Source organism: Larus michahellis, chromosome 3 (assembly GCF_964199755.1).
Source record: "Larus michahellis chromosome 3, bLarMic1.1, whole genome shotgun sequence".
Classification (NCBI taxonomy): Eukaryota; Metazoa; Chordata; class Aves; order Charadriiformes; family Laridae; genus Larus; species Larus michahellis.
The window spans coordinates 5211166-5233924 of NC_133898.1; the positions used below are offsets into that span (position 1 = coordinate 5211166).

Below are 22759 nucleotides of genomic sequence, written 5' to 3' on the forward strand. Positions count from 1 at the left end.
CCACTCTGTTTGTAGATGAAGGGATTTGGAGGCAAGCCCAAGTACTTCAAATGTATCCCAGAGCAATAAATAAATGTTGGTCACAACAATTAAAAAAGGAAATAAAAATGAATTCACTTGATAATTGACTGTGGCAAGCAACTTAGCGAGTGGAGATACGACTGTGGATTTTTGTGATATGTTTTATTTACAATACTCAAGTCTTGTTTTTCTTGCAGGGAAAAAGACCTAAATGCAAAGTTTATTATTTCAATGGAAAAAAATAAAACAACAATCACAAACTTAAAGGTGAGTAAACACAATTTAAAAAAGGAATTCCTAACAGAACAGCTGCCAAGATATGACTGGACAAAACAGCGGTGCGCACTGTGCTGTGGAGAACAGCCCTTAGTTTTTAAAATACAGTGTTGAAGTAATCCTTTGGGGAAACAGGTTAAGCTTGCCATGGCTTTCTGAAAACCACTCTATAGACTGTATCTCGCAGGTATTTTGATGGTTTATCACTCTGGTTATTAATTAGCTGGAAGATGAAAGCCAACAATAGAATAGAGGTACATGCCTGGTAGCTGTTAAACCTTTACTTCGTCTGTAGAAGTAGTTTTCTGAAATCCCCATGAAAATGAACCAAAACCAAAGTACCCATCCCTTTTTACAATATTTTGGTGGTAGATTTTAACATTTCTCTCAGCAAGAGAAACCATGCACAGCAAATAGGTTTTTCCAAGATAATTTCCAATGACAAATGTATGAAAAGTAATTTCATTGTGTAGTTTGTTTAGACTGCTTCAGATCCCAGTGAATATTGCTGAAATATAGTGCTAGCTGTCATGTCTTGTGCATGATGATAGCTTAAGCACCAGGTATGTAGCACCATTTAAATTACGACTCTGCATTGAAATGCTGTTCACAGTGCAAAAGTCTCTCTGGCTCCTATTAATTATAAGTATAGGATAATCCCTTGTTGTAATCTGAATTTCATATACAGGACTGATTTAACTAAACGTAAATATTGTGGCAAAAATGTACTGTGGGTGTTAGGAGCAGTAAGCTAAGATCCAAATAATTCCTTCTGTGCTGTCTTGTAATGTGACTATCCTTCTGGCTGAACGGTATATCTGTTGCTAATTTTTTCTCTGTTGGTGGAGTAATAGGCTAACCTGTCATTATAAATTCCTAAATGTGTATAGTGTTTTTTTTTAAATTTGCATTCTGATTATTTATTCTAAAGTGTTTTTGATTACTTCGTCAGGATGTATTGTACCAGCTCTCTTTTTTTTTTTTTTTTTTGCTTTTTTCTTTTAAAATAGGTGCCAGAGGGTGGTACTGGAGACACAGGACGAGAAAGAACCAAGACATTTACTTATGATTTTTCCTATTTCTCAGCAGACAGTAAAAGTCCCAGCTTTGTTTGTCAAGAAATGGTAGGATTTCTGAATGTGAATAATTGATTTCTTTTTTTTCCTTTTCTTTGGCTTGAAAGCGTTCTTTGAAACTTCTTTCCATTGAAAGTACTTCTTACGCAATTTAAAAATCCCCTAGGTACCTGAGAATTTGAATTTTGTTCTGTGGTTTTTTTTTTTTTTAACTTATCTAACATTAAGTGCTGTGTTTTCTAGTACAGCAGGCTAAGTGCCTTCTTCCTAGTTCTCTTGCCTGATTTGTCTTGTGAGGTCAAGTTAGAAAACTTCTCTGAGCACTAAATTTGTTTTTGAAAAGCTTTTTTGAAAAAAAAAAAATGACTTTTGAGAAACAAGCATATATCTCTAATTCATTTAGACACAAACATTCTTGTTATCTGGTTGAAGTGGGGTTTGTTTTTGTCCAAAAGTCTTGGTACATATTGAAGAAGATTATTCTTCCTCTTCCCTTGAGTATTCACTTAGGAAAGGACCAAACTGCCTTTCTTCCTGCATGCTCAGAACAGAAAATAAAACTCAGAGCTATAGGCATTTTTTAGATGAACAGATAGGCTCTCCCTGACCTCGCCTTTCATGTGACCATTGAACCTTTTTGCTATTTCACATTCCCAAATAAATTTATTAAGTAACATTCCAGTGTTTTGTGATTGCTCTCTTCTCTTTTAGTTTTGTGGAATTTGGGATGCGGTAAGATTGAAGTGATAGTATTTCTTTCCCATTAAAGCAATGCAAGGGTTTGCCGAATGTACTGTAAGCCAGTTGGATACGTACCTTTTTGGTGTGTACCTCATCTATTCTGAAACCACCAAAATCAGGGATATTGGCATGGCTAATCCTAAAAAGCTTCAGAATTAAAACTAATAGTAAGAAACAATAAGTTGAAGCCAAGTTGAAGTGGTAGGTCCTTTTTTTTTTTTTTTCTGAAAGCTTCTTTCGTTATTTCGCTGAGTTATTAGTTAGTGTTTAATCAAAACATTTGATCTTTTATATTCTTAAAATTTCTCGTTATGTCTTGATGGAGTTCTTTTTAAGTAACACAGTTTTTGCTATGTTCTGTGAAATATCAAGAAATATACATTTATTTGTGCATTGATGTAGAAATACCCTAATTACTTTAGCACTGTGTCAAATTAAAGAAGTCGAGTATTTGAGCACAATGATTGGAACCATAGTTTCTAGTGGATGTTTTTAAGCAGGTCAGTCAGTCCGTATGGCCTTACTAGAACTTCAATGAACGCTTCAAGTTGAACATGCAGAGACTTATTTATTTATTTTAATTAAAGCAGCTTTAATCTTCTCTTTTTATGCTTTGGTTCTAACTGAAGCTTGAGATTTTTGGTTGTGGTTCTGCAGATGCGACAAAGGATTGCTTTAAGTTTGCTTATACAAATCAATTAGTGTCTCAGCTTAATATTACTTAGTTTCTTGAAAATGCATATAATTCTCGGTAATAACTGATTACCATATCCTCGGCTCTTCCTGATATAGAGGAGTACATCTCCATAAAAAAGTATTAATGATGTATCAATGCATATTTGGAAAAGTCTGCAAAATGTACTATAAAAGTTGTTATAGAAATTCTTTGTAAGCACTGATTGTGGCTTAGGTTTATGGGTATTTAATTCTTGGATCCTTTAGGTAGCTGTTTCTTTACCTGACTTTAGAGACTTCTGGAAAGCTGTGTTAGACAAGACCTCATTAGAAGAATCCCTGGAAGAGAAACCATTGTGTTGTTTGGCTGTTGCTGTTACAGTGCAGGTTTTTTCCAGAATCTGAATGTGCTGCGAAATACTGAAGTTAATTCTCATTAAGACAGCCATTTGCAAAGGAAACTTGAATTAATATAAATGGATATACAGGTTGTATCCTGCATTGATGTCCAGTTTCCACATATAAGTGATAAATTAAGTTTTCCTTGTTCTAAGTTTTCCCTTATTGGTGCCATTTTGCCTCTGTTTCAGAGCAGGTCAGGTTGTGGCAAGAGGAGGATAACTTGCCTGCATCAGGAGCTTAGAGAAAAAAAGAAATTAAAATGCCCATATAGGGATCGCTGCAGCAGCCTTGAGCAATCTTTTTTTTTTTTTTTTTAAAAGCTGTGAGCTTTATGGTTCATAGTAATAGATGCTAACAATAAATCTTAAACATGGCTTAGATGTCCATGTTCAATATTCTGCTATTACAGTGTCCCCCACAACCCCAGACTGTCTTCTTCACCCGTACTGTCAGGAATGCTGACTTCTCTTGCTCAGCCACAAAAATATTGTTGTCCCTGGCTCAAGTGTTGGTTTAATTACAATGCATGCAGCACATTGAAAACAAAAGGAGTTGTCAAACCATGGGAGTGCAATTTCCAAACAAATGCTGCACAAGCTATTGTTTTGCTTGTGTTATTCATTTCATATTTAATTGGAAGACTTTGTAGCTAAGCTCTTATCAAGTTGCTGCAGAATTTCCAGTTTACTGCACTAGTGGCACAGAAGAAGGGCATCTTTGATTCACATTCATCTTGCCATGGAATAAAATTCATCTTGATTGTTGGTAATGCGGTTGCCTAGTGCGCTTTGTTCATGATTGTTATATTTTTCCTTTTGAAAGGCAGAAAAATAATAAAGGGAAGTTTGTCTAATACTACATGCCCCATTAATATGCCTTATAGATGCAAAATGTGCTTTAGTATTCAAAAATTAGAGTGGGAGTGGCAATTTACCATCAAGCTACTTAGTTGGTATTCATGGATGAGAAACAAATAGAATTTTGATGAGTTTACTGCCCTTTTGTGATAAACCAGTGTCCCAGTCATTTGGTTCTGACAAAGTCCCATCCTAACGCTGTCTTTTCTTCTACCTGTGTGTTAAGCCTCTGTGCTCAGACAACACCGACTGTAGCTGTTCTATGCAAGCTATACACAAATTTTTAACAGGGAAAATGCAGTCAAAACCACAGTGCATAAAGACTTGGTCTGGATGGTGAGGTAAAAACGTGGACATAGGGAAATGGAAAAGTGGGGAAAAAATAAAGGAGCAGTTACTCGGGAGGGAAAATTACATCAAGATGCTCCTTTTCAAATGACAAGTGAAAAGGAAATTGTGCTTTGGCTGATGTTTGTACTTTTCTTCCTTGAGAAGTATAACAGGTTACAGCATTGTAACTCCTTTGCTCAAGGGAAGGTCAAGTTAAGTATTCCAAAGGTACACTTGCAACTGAGCATTAATGATTAAAGAAATTACCCAACACTCCTCCAGGGGGAGGAGCAGCATGATTATACTGTGTGTGTGTGCCATTCATTATTAATAATGATTTTTACACCTTGATTAATTTAAACCACATATACCGTGGACTAGTAGCCAAATTAGGTGAAGCATTTATGAGATTTTTTTTTTTTTTTTCTGAAAATCATGTCTGGATCAGGAGACCCAGATGAATATTTTCATTGAGAGAATAGGTGCACCAAGTATTACTCCTTGCCCGGTGGGCCAGTGGGTGTATGGATGGAAATGAGGGGTAATGATAATGAAATGTCAGGAGTCTGGGTGGGATACTGGAGCCAGTATTGCAGAGAAAGGTGGTGAAGGCATCTCGTGAGAGATGAAGTTACTAGGTGAGAACAGATTTGAAATTATGGAGTGTGGAGGAGGGATCATTACCAGTTTGTAAATGTTGAGGGCAAAAGAGAAGGGGCTAGCTGAGGAAAGAAGGTCACTTGCCATATAGAAAACAAGTTTCCATGTTTGCCAGCCTAAAAAGTAATAGTATGTAAAAGCCAGTTAGGGAGGAAATATGTTGAAAATAATGGCTCGTTCTCTGACACTTGGTTAAAGCAAAAAACCCAAAACCAACCAACCAAACCCCTCCAAAAACACAAACCAAGAACCTGATGGGATCACTGAAACATTTCCGTTTGAGAAGGGGCTGGATGTTGGCAGAACATGGTGAGTTGGCAAAGATACAAAAAGTGAGCAGATATTAACAGTAAGGGAAAGTGAATGAAATAGCTGAGATTAGCTGAAAGAAATTGTAGCTATAGAAAGAAGGGAGTGTTTTGGTTATTTTTTTTATATATTTCTGCATGTCGGGTAGATCTCTCACAGAAAAAGAAGTAGAAAATATATTGTTGTCAGTGCTGTAAACTACAGTAGTAAAATTTAGTACTAAATGTCATCGGTTGATGCCTAGCTTATACTTTGGTAGTTTATTGTTTAACATTTGCCATGCTGGACTGACGACAAATTTTTTTCCCCAAGCTTCTGTTGTCCTAAAAAACTTCCTTTGTTTTTAGGTTTTCAAAAATCTTGGTACAGATGTGCTTAAATCTGCTTTTGAAGGTTATAATGCTTGTGTTTTTGCATATGGACAGACTGGATCTGGGAAGTCCTACACCATGATGGGAAATGCGGTATGTTGCATTTTGCAAATGTGCATTTTATTCTGTAGCAATGCATTGAAAGTTTGCTATTGCAAAAGAATGTTTTTATGGAATTATTATTGGTGATCCTGTCTGTATGTGACTGACCCCCCCATGTATCATATCTTCTATTAGTAATTGGAGGTTTTAGAAGCTTTTTCTTCTATACGTAGATATTTACAGTTGGAAGAAATGTCTCTAAGTGATACTATGTTATGTTGGACAAAAAGCAATAATTTTTGTTCAGTTACAAAACCAAAAAATTCAAGTGTTACCTACGATTTTCTATGCCCAACTCGAGACAAAAAAGAAGATACTGATTATGAGAACGTGAATGATCGGCTCTTTCTGAAGAGATCTGTTTTCTACGCCTCTTTTGAAGGGTCAGGAGATTAAAATAGGTCCTTCACCCCTGTTTAGGGAAGGCTATCAAGTGAGGAGTAGAAACTGGGGATGAAAGTTGCTAAATTTAAGTTTCAGCAAACTGTTATGAGATGATACGGTAACTTTAATTTTAAGGATTAAGTCCTGTTGAGCGCTGCAGTGAAGACCATGGAAAAGGAAGGTATGGTAGGAGGGACATTTGGCGGTTTGTGAATGAAGGGCTTTCTTGCAGTTGTTTCCACAACTTCCCAAGGACAGAAAGAACTCACTGAATTGTTGGGAGTGGAGCAGTTTAAAATGGCAGACTGATGAAGCCTGTTTTGCTTCTACAGGTTTCATTCCCCTTTAATCCTTGGGGGAAAAAAATACAGCATGTCTTCTCCCAGCAGAATTGAACAGGGGAATATTGCTACTCGTCCTTCCTCAGATAGATCACTCTTTTGAAATGTAAGATTGGCCACTTTGTACCTCCCTTAGCTTAGGAGAGTAAATTAGCTGTAATTCTTTTTCTTTCAGTTGTCACAGAATAAGTAGATTTATATTTAACTTCGATATGGTAAGCAGAATAGACTTTTGTAACCAGAAAAGATCTTATGACCTAGATGTGGATTTCTATTTCAGAAATTTATAAAAGTGACATTTTTATGAGACTGCCTCGCTATATGTAATGACGGTAATCATCAAGACATTTTGCAAATGAATAGGTGCTGAAGTTTGTTTGACACTATTCAATAATAAAGGTCTAATCTTCTTGCCATGATACATAAATACTTTAATCTGGCTTTGTACAGAACGTGTATAAAATATACTCAGCTGCCAAGTTAAATGCTTGAAAATTGATGGCCCTGTCAGAGAGACTACAGTGCTATAAGAAAACTTGAATTGGAAATAAATTTTCTTTTTTCCTTACTTCTCCTTAAAAAGTATGAATTCTGTTTTCATTTTGCTTTCAATATCTGCTGCTCTTGGCTCTGGAAGGCTTCTTCTGCAATACTGTGGGCAGCAATCATTTCAAGAAATATGTGGACCAGTTAGACTCAGTCTTGAGCAGAGATACTGAAATGATCAGAGATCTATAAAATATGATCTATCAGGAAAATCAGACTTGCGTACGCAGAGAAAGGAAGACTGGAGGAAAAAAAGTATTCCCTTCTTTTCTGCAGCAGCCTTTCACGTCTTGGAAGAATGTGTTCCCTATGCCCAAGGTAGATGGGTAAGAAACAGTACATTTAAATTGCAATAATGAGTTTTCTGGCTAGATAGCACAGAAGGAAGGCAGGCTTTTAATGAGAACATTAAGTTCTGAATGAACTACCTCTTTTGGTTCTGCAGATTTCCATGACTGGAAACTCTGTAACTCAGAAAAAAACCTGTCACAGGTGTGGTTGATCCTGCCCTGGAGCTGTAAGGAGTGAAAAGAGAGAAAATGTTTAAATATAGTTTCTAATAAACAGTGTACATTCTGTAAGATGTATATTTTACTGATGAAATACGCTGGCAACTGTGTGTTCTTCCTCTCTCATCACTATATTGCTATGGTTGAAGTTACTCAATTAGAGCTAGTATTTCCCATTTTAAGACTCCCTGCGCTGTTGCAAAATTATGTCAGACACTAATGTCTTGCCTAAAACTTTGTGATGGATCTTTCATGTTTTTTTCCTTAAGCTTTAATTAAAACTATTCAGGTGTTACCAAGCATGAGATGAAAGAAAAGTCTCACTTTTTCCTCTTTCTGTGGTTTTTTTTTTTTCTAAAGTAATAAAAAAAATATGAAGGGGAAATTCCAACACTGAACCCTGAAACTTTATCTGGAGTAGAGATTGATACATGTTGGAAAAGGCTGCTCCTTTGTTAGCAAAGGCAACTGTCTCAAAAAAACCCTACTAAGCTGCATGTTTCTGCCTTTTTCTAGGGGTGGTGTTTTTTTTTTAATTTTTTTTTTATTTTATTATTTTTTAAAGCAAGGTGCAGCCAGGTGAAGGGCTAGGTATGATGGAAGGAGAGAACAGATTATTATTTCAAAGAACAAAGCCTGGTTTGAGAAGGACAGAGAGGCTGTGATTAAGAGGAGGAAGAAACTGGAAAGGGGCAAAATGGAGGGATAGAGTATGATTATGAAAAAAAAAAAGGGGACTGGATGATGAATCAGGAATTCTATCTGGGCAAAGGAAAGAGGAAGAGGAGCTCAGAGATGCCACCTGGAAGAAGACTGTTGGGCCAGAGAATGCAGTGGGAAGCTGAAGAATGAGGACAGAGGGGACTAGCACAGGAACAGACTGGAGTTGGCTTGGGCAAAAAGGGTGAGATTTTATGCGGGAGTTTGAGTAGAAGAGAAATCTTTGTCCATGGAGCACTCACCCTGCCAGAGCCTGATGCAGAGTAGTGCACCATCTTCACGTTTTCCTTTGCTGCCGGATATCTGTAGAATCCCACCAGGGAAGCTCGCTTGGGTGCCTGGAGTGCCTGGGCTTTGCTCATGTTGGATGTTGGGTCTGGTTTGTCCTAAGATGCCTCCTGCTTAATTACAAGGCCCCTAACGCTAAGCAAGAACATTTCTTGCCTCAGCGGTGCGTAGAATTAGAATTAGTCCATCACATCAAATCTCTTAGGCATTTTTGTATGGGAGGCAAATTATAGCTGACAGACTGTTTTGTAGAGCCACTTCTGAGTTTGCAGCTCTGAGCCCAAAGCTCATCTGTATGTATGTGTTCCTCTCCCTTTATTCCTGGGAGCCACATTCACTCATTTCAGCTCTGAAGGAGCGTTAGCTGCTGTCCTCCTGCAGTCATGGGGAGGAGCTGTGCTCAGCAGGTAGTTGGTCATTTAGCTAATCAGTCTCGGTGGGAATGGGGCAGCTGGGCGCAAGCAGCCCCTTGGCAGTTGGGACCAGAGCTGCACGGCGCTCCTGCTCCTCTCTGCTGCTGGGGAAGACCCTTGCTTTGACTCACTGCCCGCCTGCTTGGCTGGAAAGGGGTCTCCCTGGAGCAAGGGGAGGAGGAGAGCTGCATGCTAAGTCTCTGGGTATCTCAGTGGTATTAGCTGCTGCTTTGCAGTCTGACGCGTGTTTGACATCAGTGGCGGAGCAGCAGCCTCCCTGGGATGAGGCTCAATTCTTGAGTGCCAGCTTAACTGAGAAGATGACATGCTGCTGGCTGCTGCGTTAGCTGGGGTGGCAATGACCCTGTAATGGATAGTTGCAGCCCTGCTAGTACACCGTGTCTGTAGGGATCTGTGAGAAGGAGTATGTTTTTTTTCAGTTGGCTTTATTAAACCGACCGAGCACTTTATGCATAAAAACTCTTTAACCGCAGAAGCAAGCGTTCAGAAGTTAAATATCAAATTTAATTTGGCTGCGTTGTGGGATACTGTGAACGTAGTTTGAATTTTTGATTTATCCAGAGGACCTGCTGCATCTTTCAAGACATGTGAGCTTGGGACTCGGGGTTTGAGCGATGGATGCACGTATATGGCTCTTGTCCCATTCTCTGCAGATGTTGCCAAATCCATAGTAAAATGAGGTAGAAGGAGAAGTTATAAAAGGTAATATTGAGATAAGGCAGTTTGTATCTTGCTCTGGGGAGCTGGTTTCTGCCTTAAGCAGTTGGGGTTCTTTGAACTAAGTGAGAGGGGTGAAATGTATCCCAACAGCAAAGAATTGCAGCTAGTATATACATTCCAACGCACACACGAGGATTACCGTGGCAAGATGACTGCAGGTAAATAAATGGCAAGAGAGTATTCGCTGAAAAGTTTTCATGTTTCTGCTTTTCTGGATTTGGAACTCTTAACTAACTCTTAGTGGTCTTGGGTTCTATTTTTCAAAATTAATTGTGCATGCATATATAGCCTTGGAAATAAGAATTGTTGTTATTGCAGGGTGACGCAGGTTTAATACCTCGAATTTGTGAAGGATTATTCAGCAAAATCAGTGAAAAAACAAAGCGGAATGAGGCATCCTTTCGAACAGAAGTCAGGTAGGTCTTGACGTGTTAATAGTTTGCTGGTTATCAAACTTGTTTCAGTTACAACCACCCCGTTTCGCTTATCTCTGAGGGAAGTGTGTATTTTTCAAATAACTTTCCATGCTTGGCCTCAGTCCTATAATTGATTTTTGTTGGCAGTCGTAGTCCAAATGCGCAATACTTCTAACTTCAATCCAACAGCTGTGCATTTTGCTTTATTTAAATGATAGTGAAAATGCCTTTGGTACTAGACAGCGTCTTCCTTATTTTTACCCTTTATTTCAAGCTGACGTTGGGAGATCTTGATCTTGCTAATGTCTGCTTCCTTTCTACTTCATGCTTTTTTGGCTTTTTGCCTTATGATGCGAGTACACTGTAGTCATTACTATCTTAAGCCAACTTTGGATCCATTTGCTTCTCCAGGCGTCTTGCTTTCAAACACAGTGCTAACACGACTTTCCTTTTTTTTTTTTAAAGACTCTGGAATCAGTCACTGCTTTTCTAATCTTTTTTCTTGCTTTCAGTTATCTGGAAATTTATAATGAACGTGTGAGAGATCTTCTCAGACGGAAGTCGTCAAAAACTACTAATTTACGGATACGAGAACATCCAAAAGAAGGGCCATATGTTGAGGGTAAAAACACTTCCAGTGTTTTGCACTGGATATTTTATTACCTTTATGTATTCCAAAATGTCCTGTGTAATTTGCATAGGGCATTTTTATCTTTTAAAATATAAATGATGAGGGATGCAGTGCATTCCTTTGATATAAAAACATGAAAGAATAGCCTCTCATTTTGTATCTCCACTCTCTTTCCCAATTCTAAGATGATTATACAAATACAGTTTTTTACCTGTAAATTTATAACACATTTGTGAATAATGTTAAGAATGGTTTTACGAATTTGTTGACTATAACTTATAAATCTTGAGTGTTTAGATGGAAAGAACCTATTAGGATCTAATTGTCTTGTTCCGCCCTCTACCAGGGAAGGTTCATGTCTCTTGGGGCATTATGCTTATGTTATTGCACTAAATACTTTAGTAATGCATATTTTTTTCTTAATTTACTGTAAATGTGTAAGTTCTCCATTGCTCACGTGAGGCCTCATTCCTTTACTTAAGTGATAAACAAGTATGACAATAAACACTAATTGCTGCAATACTTTGCAGCGGTGAGAGTAATGTGAATCTTTTTGTAAAGAAAATCAAGTGCACATACGAGCATACTGTAACACTCTGCTTTTCTTCAGATTTGTCTAAACATTTAGTGCAGAATTATACTGATGTAGAGGAACTTATGGATGCAGGAAACATAAATAGAACGACGGCTGCAACTGGAATGAATGATGTCAGTAGCAGGTCGCACGCCATTTTCACAATCAACTTCACTCAGGTAACAAAACAACCCCCCCGAGCACATTGTCTGAGGCTTCAGCCAGAGCTGAACAGGGGCTACCTTTTACGCTCTGATGTTACCCAAAGTTTATGACAAAACTTGTCTCCATGTCGCAAATCGTAGAGCGTAGAAATGTTTTCTGTGTGTTTTCCTGCTGACTCTTCATCTGTTACTGGTGGAAACCTATTTATATTCCTTGATTTACTGATGGAATAATGGAGAGATTTCACACATTTTCTCAGAGCATAGTGATCTTTTTGTTTATAGGTAGTAAACTCCATTTCTAATGACTCCTGCTCTGCATTGTTATTTTCGGGGAACTTTTTAGACAGTCCGTGGATAACCTGCTAGATGAAGAGAAGGTAGCGTAGAGGAGACTCACTCCACTGACAGAACTTTGCATGTATCCCCCCAAAACCACGCAGACACAAAATCTTGTGCTCCAGCTGTCCACTACTGATGAATTGCTCATCGCAAAGCTTTCAGAAGAGGATGAGAGTCAGGCAGCAAAAGGTCTTGCTCTGCTGTTGTACTGTAAAAGTAGAAGGAAGTTTGAAATAGGGCAATCTGAGTTGACTTATGTGAATTAAGATAAAAATTGGGAGGAAACCTCACTTAAAATCATGGAATAAAGTTGCAATTGATACTTACTTGAACTTGGAGGCAGGGGGAGAAGCTAAGTGTAAATATGTCTGTGTATGCTGTGACTTTAAATGTTGAAAGCCTAGTAAAATGAATGCAGCATATGTTCACTGTGCATCATGTAAATACGAATTCAGATTAGTCAGTGCGTGTGCATAAATGGCGAGGAAGTTGTAAGGGCTACAATTTAAAGAAGGTAAGTACTTGAGGGGAAGTTATGCAGCAATTCATGATCAAATGCTTTTCTGTGGCACCTCTAATACACCTGTCTTCTGAACCTCTGCTAGCGTAAACGGGTTAAATGCAGTCATGACATGAAAAAGGCCACTAAGTTCGATTCAGTAAAATTTCTGAATTTGGTAGCTTAACATTCTTTTGTTTCGGTTGTTTTTTTTCCCCTGTAGGCTAAATTTGATTCTGAAATGCCTTGTGAGACTGTTAGCAAGATTCATTTGGTAGATCTTGCTGGAAGTGAGAGAGCAGATGCCACTGGTGCCACAGGGGTTAGATTAAAGGAAGGAGGGAATATTAACAAATCTCTAGTTACTCTGGGAAATGTCATTTCTGCCTTAGGTAAGTGTCTGGTTTTTGTGCTTGTCTCTTTTGGGTTGTTGGTTTGGTTTTTTTTTTTTTAATCATTAAATAGCTGTCTGTTTGTTTACTTACGCTTCTGTTCATTTTTACTTATACAAATAGTGGCCTAACACATACCATTTTTGAAAATGAATGAAAATACATAATTGCTATTTTTTTTTCCTACCTCCACATCACAGCTGATTTATCTCAGGATGCCACAAATCCTCTTTCAAAGAAGAAACAAGTATTTGTGCCTTACAGGGACTCTGTGTTGACTTGGCTGTTAAAAGATAGCCTAGGAGGAAACTCTAAAACTATAATGATTGCCAGTAAGTGTTTTTAAATTACTTTTTTTGCATCCTGAACTGTTCATCTGTAATAGAAATGGCTGTAAATTAGATTCCAGGTGCTTTGTTAAAGTAGAATATTGTTTACATTTATTAATTTCTTTCTTTCAGAATTTTCTAGTAACACGCTGCCTTTACTTACACCCTGCAGAACATCTCTTCCAGCAGTAGAACTATTTAGGGCCTCACTGTGTATATGGGGAGAGTCTAGTTGTTTATGACGTTAGTAAACAATAGCAGGTATGCCTCCAGAATTTGAGAGCTTCATTTTCGTATGTTTGGGTGCATGGATCCCTGGCTGGAATACTTGGTCACAAATGTAACAAGGCGTCCAGATTGTGTATGTACAGTCACTAGGCATTTGTTTGCATAAGTAAGGGTCATCCAAATGTACGTGCCAAATTGCTTACATTTGCTCTGACATCTACCTCACCGCTGTGATTCTTTGACACGTGTGCAGTGTAATGGTTCGCTAATCTGACCAGTTAAACTTCAAGTAATAGTTCCTGGTTATTCTTGAGGTTTATTTACGTTCCTGACAGCTCTGTTACTCATGGTAAATGCTCAAACCTGGACCTAGATAAAGTCTTCTACTTCTCTCCCCTTACACCTCTCCTCCCCAGGTTGTAGACTTTGATCACAAGTAAATAAAATATTCCAGCTTTATGCATCTAGTCAATACTGATGTGTGAATCAGTTTGCATTTCCAAAACTGTGTTGTTTTTGTTGCATTAGTAGCGGAAACAACCTGGTCTCTTTTGACATTCAGTGGGTGAGACTGTCATTTTGATTTAACCTACTTTTTGAATGCATGCAACGTTTTAACTTTTTTGTCTAAATTCAATTATTTATGATCAGTCATCTTGTAAACTTTTCTTACAGCTTCCTTTTTACCTGTAGAAAGCTCTGTAAGGATCGCTTGGTTTAAAAACCTGCTGATGGCATATGTATTGCAGATTTTTCTTTTTCAACAAGTTGGAATGGGAATTCCATTCCCAAAAAAAACCTACGTGAGGACAGAGGGAGGATTTTGGATGTTGGAGATGTAAGGTGTGAAGAGAAGAGCAGCTCTGAAATTTCTCTCGCTCTTTCCTGCCTAGATGAAATGCAGTCTGTCTTGGGAATGGTGGGAGAGCGGAATCGAGGGGATAAAATGAATTGGGTCAAATTCTGGTTCTTCACTCGCTTTGCTGTAGTCACATTCTCTGGATAGCAGTTCCTTTATTGCATGACTTTGGGGTTGTTTTTGGAATCTGTGCCACTTTCTTTCCTCAGGCTGATCATAGTAGTGCCAAAAGAGGATTTTGGACTAGACTTTGCTTTGTTTTCCTGGGTGTTTAGGTACCACTCTGCTGGCATCTTTCTTTTTGGTGTTTTCTTTCAGTTACATGGCTGAGTAAGTTGGGGTTTCTTTTGACAGAAGGATAGGGATGAGAAGTTTTACAAACACAGTGAGCTTTCAGTGCCTATACTAATGATTACAGTGCACAGCTGCTTCTTCAGCTACTTCCTCATCTATTAACGATGCTTCTGCTCGGCAGAGCCCTGATGGTTGATCTTTTCTCCAACAGTAACTCTACTGGTAATGTGGCTGAATGGCCTAACACAACCTGACAAGCTGTCCAGATACATTTGGCCTGCCTTTTCTGTAACTAAACACAAAAAAAAGCAGGAAGATCATCTGTAGGAAAGGTTCTTATGATGAATCAGAATTGGATGTATTTTTATATTTCTATAGTGTATTGTAACATCCTTCCAGAAAAAGAATAATTGAGTAGTGGAGAGGAGACAGTAGATAAAGCAGGGAAGTGATAGTGTGAGCTAGAGGAAGTATGGTCTGTTGCCAAGCGTATCTCCCCTAATTCAGGGAGTCTCTACCACAAAAAGTGTATTTGTTACTACGAGGAAGGGCAGAATACTTTGGTTACTTGATTATTTTTACAGGTGTTTTCACTGTTTGATTCTCTGGGTCTCTTGTTCCGTTTCATTATTAAGGTTTCTGGTCCCTCAATTTCTGCATGGTGTTCTCTTCTGTGTTTTTACTCATCTATTTGAATGCAGTAATTATCTCTTTAGTTGGGAACATCTTGTGTATTGTTAGGAAAATTAATTGAAGGATAGCATTAGCAGTTTCGTTTAAACTCCATTGTTTTTCCTGGTTAGGTTGCCTATAAAAATAATACTGTTTTTTCTTGATGCATGAGATGAGTAACAGTTCTGTGTGCTGCCAGATGCCTGCAGCTCGGCAGAACGGCTAGGCTTGTAAATTATAGAAGCTCTTCTCATGTTTTTGTTTTCATGGCTGCTTTTGCTTGAATGCTGTTTAATTTCCCTTCAAAACTTGGACTAAACCTACTGTGTTTTTATCTGAAATGACTTTCCCCTCCAATGATTATATTGATACCTACAAAATACTCACCGTTTTCCCCACTGTTCTTGTAAAAAAAAAATAAAAAAAAAATAAATTTCAAGAAAGCCTGTAAAGTATTCATATAGGATGTTTATGCTTACCAGAGAAATGTAAATGTTAAATAGATTGGCACCAAGATTTCTTTACAGTGCTTGATTGTTGGACTTGATTATTCTAACGCACTATTCTAATATAGTGTTTACTTAAACAAAGTTATAGTGACATGAAAGCAGTGGAGCTAGGTGAAGGGTTGGAACAAATTGTAGCCATACTGGTTAATCATATGTTTCTGTCTCTTCATCCATATTAAGTTCATCTGTCTTCTAAAGTATAAACTAACTTTACTAAATGAAACATATGGTACTGGATAAACTGTTTCTGACTTCATCTCCTTAGCTATTTCACCTGCTGATGTCAATTATGGAGAAACTTTAAGTACACTTCGCTATGCAAATAGAGCCAAAAACATCATCAACAAGCCTACTATTAATGAGGATCCTAACGTCAAACTGATCCGTGAGCTGAGAGCTGAAATAGCCCGATTAAAAGCCCTGCTTGCTCAAGGGAATCAGGTTAGCTTTACTTGAAATTTATGTGTAATTTTCCTTGAGTTATAACATCTATTTCTAGAATGTAATGAGATAATTATCTTTCATTATATTGATTTGAGTAAACAAGCTCTATGAGGCTATGAATGAATATTATTTTCCTGATTCAATCAGTTTCCATATGGCCAGTAGATTACCCCTTTTAACATAAGGGGGAAAAATTGTCATCCCAAAGCCTTTAGCTTTCTCTTAATATAATCAGAGCTTGATTGCAGTGTGCTGTGGAACAGTCGCCACAGCATAAGGAGGTTGAGCAGTACCATATTTCCTGGGTCTAGCCTGGTAGATTGAAGAGGTGTACTTCATCTAGTACCTTAAAAGTAGTAGAAGATAAAGTATTTAAGATGCGTAAATATAAAAAGTAGGAGTATGGATGGGTTTGAAGAACAAATTTTATTTGTGTTTCGCTGCACAGTATGTTAGAAAGCATGTAACGTGCTCAATATGTGAAAGTATTTTCAGTGGTGGTGTAAGAAAACGTGTCATGCTATACTACTTTTGCATGATTGTCTTTCTTACTCTTCTGTCAGTATTAGCCACTATAAACATTTTACTGCTCAAGCTCAGTTAGCCTTAATTTATCCTCTGTTTCCAGGATGGTGAAACCAAGCTAACAATAAGGAATATGCAATTGGCTCAGGCCAGTCCTCTCTTCTAAATAATGTCACTCAGGACTGCTAGATTTCATGCTTGAGCAAATACTGTTTGGAAGTATCTGAAATGATACTTCAGATTTACTTCTAGAACTATCTAATTTTATTTGACGTAGGCTGTGCAATCTGAAATGTCAGTTCAGCATAGACTGTTTTTAATGGAAGGCTCGACTTGATGCTATAAAACATTTGCTGAAAAAGGAGATGGGACCACAGTTGGAAGCAGTAATAGGTATTGTGGATGATTGAAGTGGAGGGCTCTGCTTTGTTAAAAACAATTAGAAAACTCTTTATGGGGTTGAATTACTATATTATACTTGGGTTTCTCCCCTATTCTTTAGGAGGAGAAAATTAATTTATTTTCAAAATATGGTTTGATTTAGAGTTAGCAAAGTTAGATGTAACTTGGACCCCTTTGAAGATCTAATGCTTTGACCTAGTTCCAAGCTGTAAAACAGTGGATATCACAAAATAAATCTGTTTCAGTTGTAGGATGTGATAGATGTCTGTGTGGGAGACAATAGAGAACCTGCTTATGTTAATTGAATTTGTGATGGTTGGTAAAACAGCAGGTAGTGTTATGTATGCACAGTAGAATATAAATCTCTGTATAATTTCTTTTGTGGTTTTCCTTTATATTCCCAGAATATACTGTGTTGCAAATGCTTATGTAGATCACTGAAGATACTGGTTACCAAAATATAGTACTGGATTCAGTGTAGGAGGTCACATAACAATGAGTATTATTTGTGTGTGCGTGTTCATAGTAGCTTTCCTTTTCTAAGGCCGGTTACCTTTATTAAAGATAAGTAGTATACATATGTTTTATAGCAAAATGGTTAACTGTTGATGCATGATAAATTTTCACATTTAACAGAAACGTAAAGATAGATGTATCAGGAACTACCTGTTAGAAACTTGTGTCCCATTTCAGTGTGTGCATGTGTGGCAATGTGTATGCATAGTGAATGAAAATAATACTCCCAAACTGATGATTTGTGTGTGATATATCTGCTCTGACAAGATTTCGATTACTCTGTTTACGGTATTTCAAGGTAAAGTGATGTATGTTGGAGTTTAAAATACTTCATCCTAAATAAACAAAAAAGTTGAACAGTTGCATTTCTTTTATGTGATTCCAGCAGAAATTACTACCTTTTTGCTTGCTTTTTAACTTGATGATGTTTACTTTTTATAATTTTTAGATCGCACTCTTGGATTCTCCAACAGCTTTAAGTATGGAAGAAAAGCTTCAGCAGAATGAAGCAAGGGTGAGTTATAATTTCATAATACAGCTTTTAAACACAAAAAAAAGGAAAGGATGAGGGTCTGGATGCAAGAGTCTTGTTAATTTTCAGTTGGGTTTTTTTTTTTTGATACATAACTAAATTTTCTTCCACCAAACAAGATTTTCTTGGTGCCTTTTTTTTTTTTAAAAACCAAACAAACAAAACCCCACCCCACCTGTGTGAACTTGAAATTTTGTTATCCTACTGATGTAAGATAACATAACTAAGAACAATGTATATCTTGATATTTGTATAACAGTTGTAATTAATGAAAATATTTGTTCTCAGACCAACTTTCTTACTAACAAAGTATGTTCATAAATAGAATAGAGAGGGAAAAGCCACTAAATCAGAGTAATCAGTAACCAGTAATCACAGCAACAAAGCATTTAGTGTGCAGAAAATACAGTAAAAGATTTATGGGGAAAAAGGTCAACTCTCTTACGTTTTCAAGTAATCAGTAACTTGTGGGATAGGTTTCGAGAAAATTTCAGTCTTTAAATCTGGTATGTACAGATATGTTCAGTGCCTAATTAGCTGTGTTTCTTTGGAGAGAGTCTAAGATCTAGGTGAGCGTACTTCATGGTGTGTCTCACACCATTTTCTTTCAATAATCCATCTGGGAAAAATTCCCGGATGGTTTAGATACACTGATAGGGTCCAAAACAATATAGATGTAATGGTACTCTCATTTCTCTTAATTTGAAATCTTTCATTCTTTATTCTATCATTCTATGTTAATTCTTTTCTATGTACACGCCTGTCTTTAAAGCCTACTGTTTTAAAAAAAAAAACTGGTTTAGAAAAATAGTTTTACTCAGACTTTGAAAAGAGAAAGAAATACTTTGAAAGTATTTGAAATCACTCAGCTACGTGGCAGCAAATTTATATACTAATGTATTTAGTTGCGAATGTAGTCAACAAGATGCCAATCAAATGTAGATATGATGCTTTTAAAAAAAATAGGGGCTTCTTAGCTGGTTTAAATAGTAAGGTTTACACTGGCGCTGCTCAGACCTTTACAATTAGCGAATGAATGCATTGCTTTGAGAATTTTGTTTTGACTTGAGTAATTGGTACGGTATCTCTCTGCTCTTCTCAGGATTCCCATTGGTAATACCAGTTTTAAAGACATGTTGAAATACTTTTCAGTGAAATGATACTTTAAAAATGAAGTTCTTGACAAAAATGGACAAAATACGCGTATTGGTATAAACCATAGCTGCAAAGTAGACGCCAGGCTTCTCCATAACACAAGCTTCAAGCTGGAAACGCATTTTACAACTCTGTAGGGTGTGTAGGAATCCTTACTGTGTTGTAGTCAATAATTAAAGTAGGACCCGCATAACCATAGTATGAAACTTCAGTTACAAATTGTTTTTGTTTTTTTTTTTTTTTACATTCATCCTAGGTTTTAAAATATTTTTAGCTGAATCGGAGATGAATAATATTGTTAGTATGTGTAGTATGCTTTTATTTTTGTTTAAAGCTTTTTATTTTATTTAAAGCTTTTATCTAAGTGTAGCTGAGTAATATAAACTGCTGACTATGTGCTAATTAGAGCATGTTATTCATGCTCTGACAGTAATCACTGCTTGTCCTGCTCAGGAGTGCTGGTCCCTCTGTGTGGGGAGTATATCGAGCATATTTTATTATCTTTTGTCAGCCTCATTAGAAGGTTATGTGATTACTATTCATGATAATTACAATAGATGTAATTACTGAAAGTTCTTAATAGATATTGCAGTGGTTATAGCTTTTTTATAATTGAATGAATGCAATAATTAATTTGTTTATACAGATCTAAAGACTTTATCACCATATTTAAATTATCTGACAAATATATGGTAGCTTTCTGTAATGAGTTGATTTGTCCTTGTATAAGACGAATGTTTAAAGGATTTCTGAGCAATAAAAATTGTTCTAGTATGGTGAATAGACTTACGATGGACCTTCTTCATGTTTTTCTTTGATCTTTTCAATTATTTTTTGTTTTAACATTCTGATTAGCAGCACTAGGACTGATATGATGCATTGAAAAATGTATTTACTTTTCTCTGTTGAAATATTGAGATACAGGTAGAAAAGAGAGAAGCTTCTTTACTTCCCATTGATTAATTTGCAGCTGATCTGCAAAGACAGCTGGGATAGTAGGTTGAAGGTAGCAAATGTGGAGATGTTCTGATGAGCTGCATTGACGACCTTTTTTTTTTTTTTTTCCCTACACTGGTTTTATTTGTAAAGTAATAAAGGGACATAGTAGGTTTGTTTGGGTTTTGTTGGTTTTTTTTTTTCAGCTTTGTGCAGTTGAAGTGAATACATATAACAAGATTGTGTATGTTTTTACAAGTCTATGTATTTAATTCCTGCACAGAAATCTGGTGATTTAAAAAATGAAAGTGTGTGTGTGTATATCTATATGTATATTCTGTTTACTGGGGTTATGATTCCAAGTCAGACAGAGCTTTCAGGTGGATCTGCGTGAAGCACACTGCATGCACTACTTTCTAAAAAATCTGAAAGACTCTGAAATTAAAAGATCCTTTACTGATGCGGAAGCTGTGGAAGTTAATTTATGAGACGGACAACTAGACAAGTAGGAAAAGCAGGACATAACCTAAGTGTTTGTCCCCCAGCGCTCTCCCTGTCTGTAATTTGCAAGCAGCTTCTCACTTCTGTGCTGATTTTAACTAAGTTAAATTTTGATCTGTGCGGATTTCAACCGCGTAGTGCTTAGCAATACGGTTTAGTGACGTTTTTTGTCGGAGTTAGGTTGGTGGTTGGACTAGATGATCTGAAAGGTCCTTCCAACCAAGGCAATTCTATGATTCTAAGTGTGTGATTACTAAGTTGCAGCAAACTTTGATTCTTTCTCGAAGGCTGCCTTCTTCCTCTGCATGCCATTCTCTGGAGGGTATTTTAGCATGACCATGCCTACCTGCACTTTCGGAGAGGAGCTGTCGTCTTGTTACAGCGAAGGGATCAATCTGTGGCAGCAGACTTTGTCGGACTGATGAAGCACTGCGTGGAATTATTCCATTCCTTTGAAAATTCCTGCCATTATTTGAAGTGGCTGTCCCTCTCCTTTGTTTCATTTAAAACCATAAATAACAATTTTGTGATTTTTCCTTTTTGAGACAGAGAAATTGTAGGTATGACCACTTATTGCAGGAGCAGCAGTGCTCTTCTAGGTGTTTAAGTGTTAAACTTCATGAAGAATTGTGCAAATATTTAGTACTTCTCTGAGAATGCATTACCAAGGACTTTAGAAGAGATGTGATTTTTTTCCAATATTTGTTTTCTTTTATAGGTACAGGAACTGACCAAAGAGTGGACAAACAAGTGGAATGAAACTCAAGATATTCTGAAAGTAAGGAAAATAAATACATTTTCAACTTGGCATTTGAACTAGCCTTAGAGTTTTTCCTTCAAAAAAATGTTCCTGTTCTAAGTCACCTTCTTTGGCTTTTTTTAATAACACAGACTTTTCTCAGTCTTGTTTTGGTTTATTCCAAAGAGTTAGTTTTTGATAGATTTGAAGACTAAATATTCAGGCACGGTGGAATTCTTGAATAAGATTTAAAATAATTATTAATAAAAATAAGCACAACTTGTTTCTTCACCATAGTGACCTCAGTGTAAAACAGCTTCTCTCTTACAAATCTTTAAAATACTGAATGTTTTTCTTGAGTTGCAAGCAGAGCAAACCTGGGGGGAGCACAAGTGGATCTGTCATCCCCTCGGTGTTTGTGTTGTATGAACAAGACCTGTGAATAATCACCGTTCGTGTTACATTGGGTATCTCAGTGAATGCAGCACGTAGTGGATAGATTTTTGGGTTGGCTTTCAGATTCACGTTTCAGGCAGAAATGCCTTGTAAAGTTGAAAAACAGCTTTAAATGGGAGTTCTGCAGTTGAATCTTTGCACGTTTAATACAGATCCAAGGGGCAGCTTGATGATTTCCGTACTGTGCTTTTTGCATGAGGTAGACTGAGACTCCTGTGTTCTCTGCCTCTGTTTGCCTCTCTGCTGTCCAGTTGTACGGGTAGGGTTTTACGTTAGCATTTGGCTTGCGATTATTCTGAGGTAGTATTTTAACAGGCTATTTTATGGTTCTATAGACGCATACAAGCGTACATACATGCATGCACACACACAGAGAAGAGTAATTCCCACAATTTCTTTTCCATAACGTAGACTAACATTTTTTTGTTGCCAAGTGTTTTAACTGTTCTGTTAAATAAAGATTTTGAAAACAAAGCTTGAGCTTTCATGACTTGCTGTATATGCTGAACATAAACTTGTTTGGAGTACAATTCAAGCAAGCATTTAGAAGTAATTTTTTTAATTCTCCTTATCGCTGGTCTGAAACTTGGTTTTTGCAGTTGTTTTGCTGTATATCACTTTTTGATTCCTTTTTTTTTTTTTTTTGAAGTTCACTTCCATGTCTTTTATCTGACTTCCAAATAAGTTGAACGGCTCCATGCTTAAAAATAAAGCACAAAGAGCATAGAGAACAGAGCAGGGCTGGTAACTGCCTGGCAGATGGCGTGACAGAATGGACTGTTTAATGTCTGTCCAGATACTGAACTGGGAATTACCATTTGCATATTCCTCTGAGATCTTTTGGGTCCAATTTTTGCGTTATTTTGAAGCATCTATACGTAC

The 22759-nt window shown here is 37.1% G+C and overlaps 1 protein-coding gene across 9 annotated transcripts in view; it reads left to right on the plus strand.

Moving 5' to 3' along the window:
* Window positions 1-22759, plus strand: part of KIF16B (kinesin family member 16B) — a 139713-nt gene that overhangs the window by 15666 nt on the left and 101288 nt on the right. For 7 of the 9 annotated variants that reach the window (XR_012585903.1, XR_012585904.1, XR_012585905.1 and 4 more), the window contains exons 2-12: window positions 219-288; window positions 1308-1421; window positions 5695-5811; window positions 10081-10178; window positions 10691-10800; window positions 11420-11562; window positions 12612-12780; window positions 12981-13112; window positions 15937-16112; window positions 18007-18072; window positions 21401-21460. Coding sequence is in view for 6 of the 9 variants with exons in the window: in XM_074578426.1 (XP_074434527.1) it covers window positions 219-288; window positions 1308-1421; window positions 5695-5811; window positions 10081-10178; window positions 10691-10800; window positions 11420-11562; window positions 12612-12780; window positions 12981-13112; window positions 15937-16112; window positions 18007-18072; window positions 21401-21460 (1255 nt within the window). In the remaining 3 variants the exon portion in view is untranslated. The remainder of the gene's footprint in view (window positions 1-218; window positions 289-1307; window positions 1422-5694; window positions 5812-10080; window positions 10179-10690; window positions 10801-11419; window positions 11563-12611; window positions 12781-12980; window positions 13113-15936; window positions 16113-18006; window positions 18073-21400; window positions 21461-22759) is intronic. The other 2 variants (XM_074578430.1, XM_074578431.1) reach the window with 1 other exon arrangement.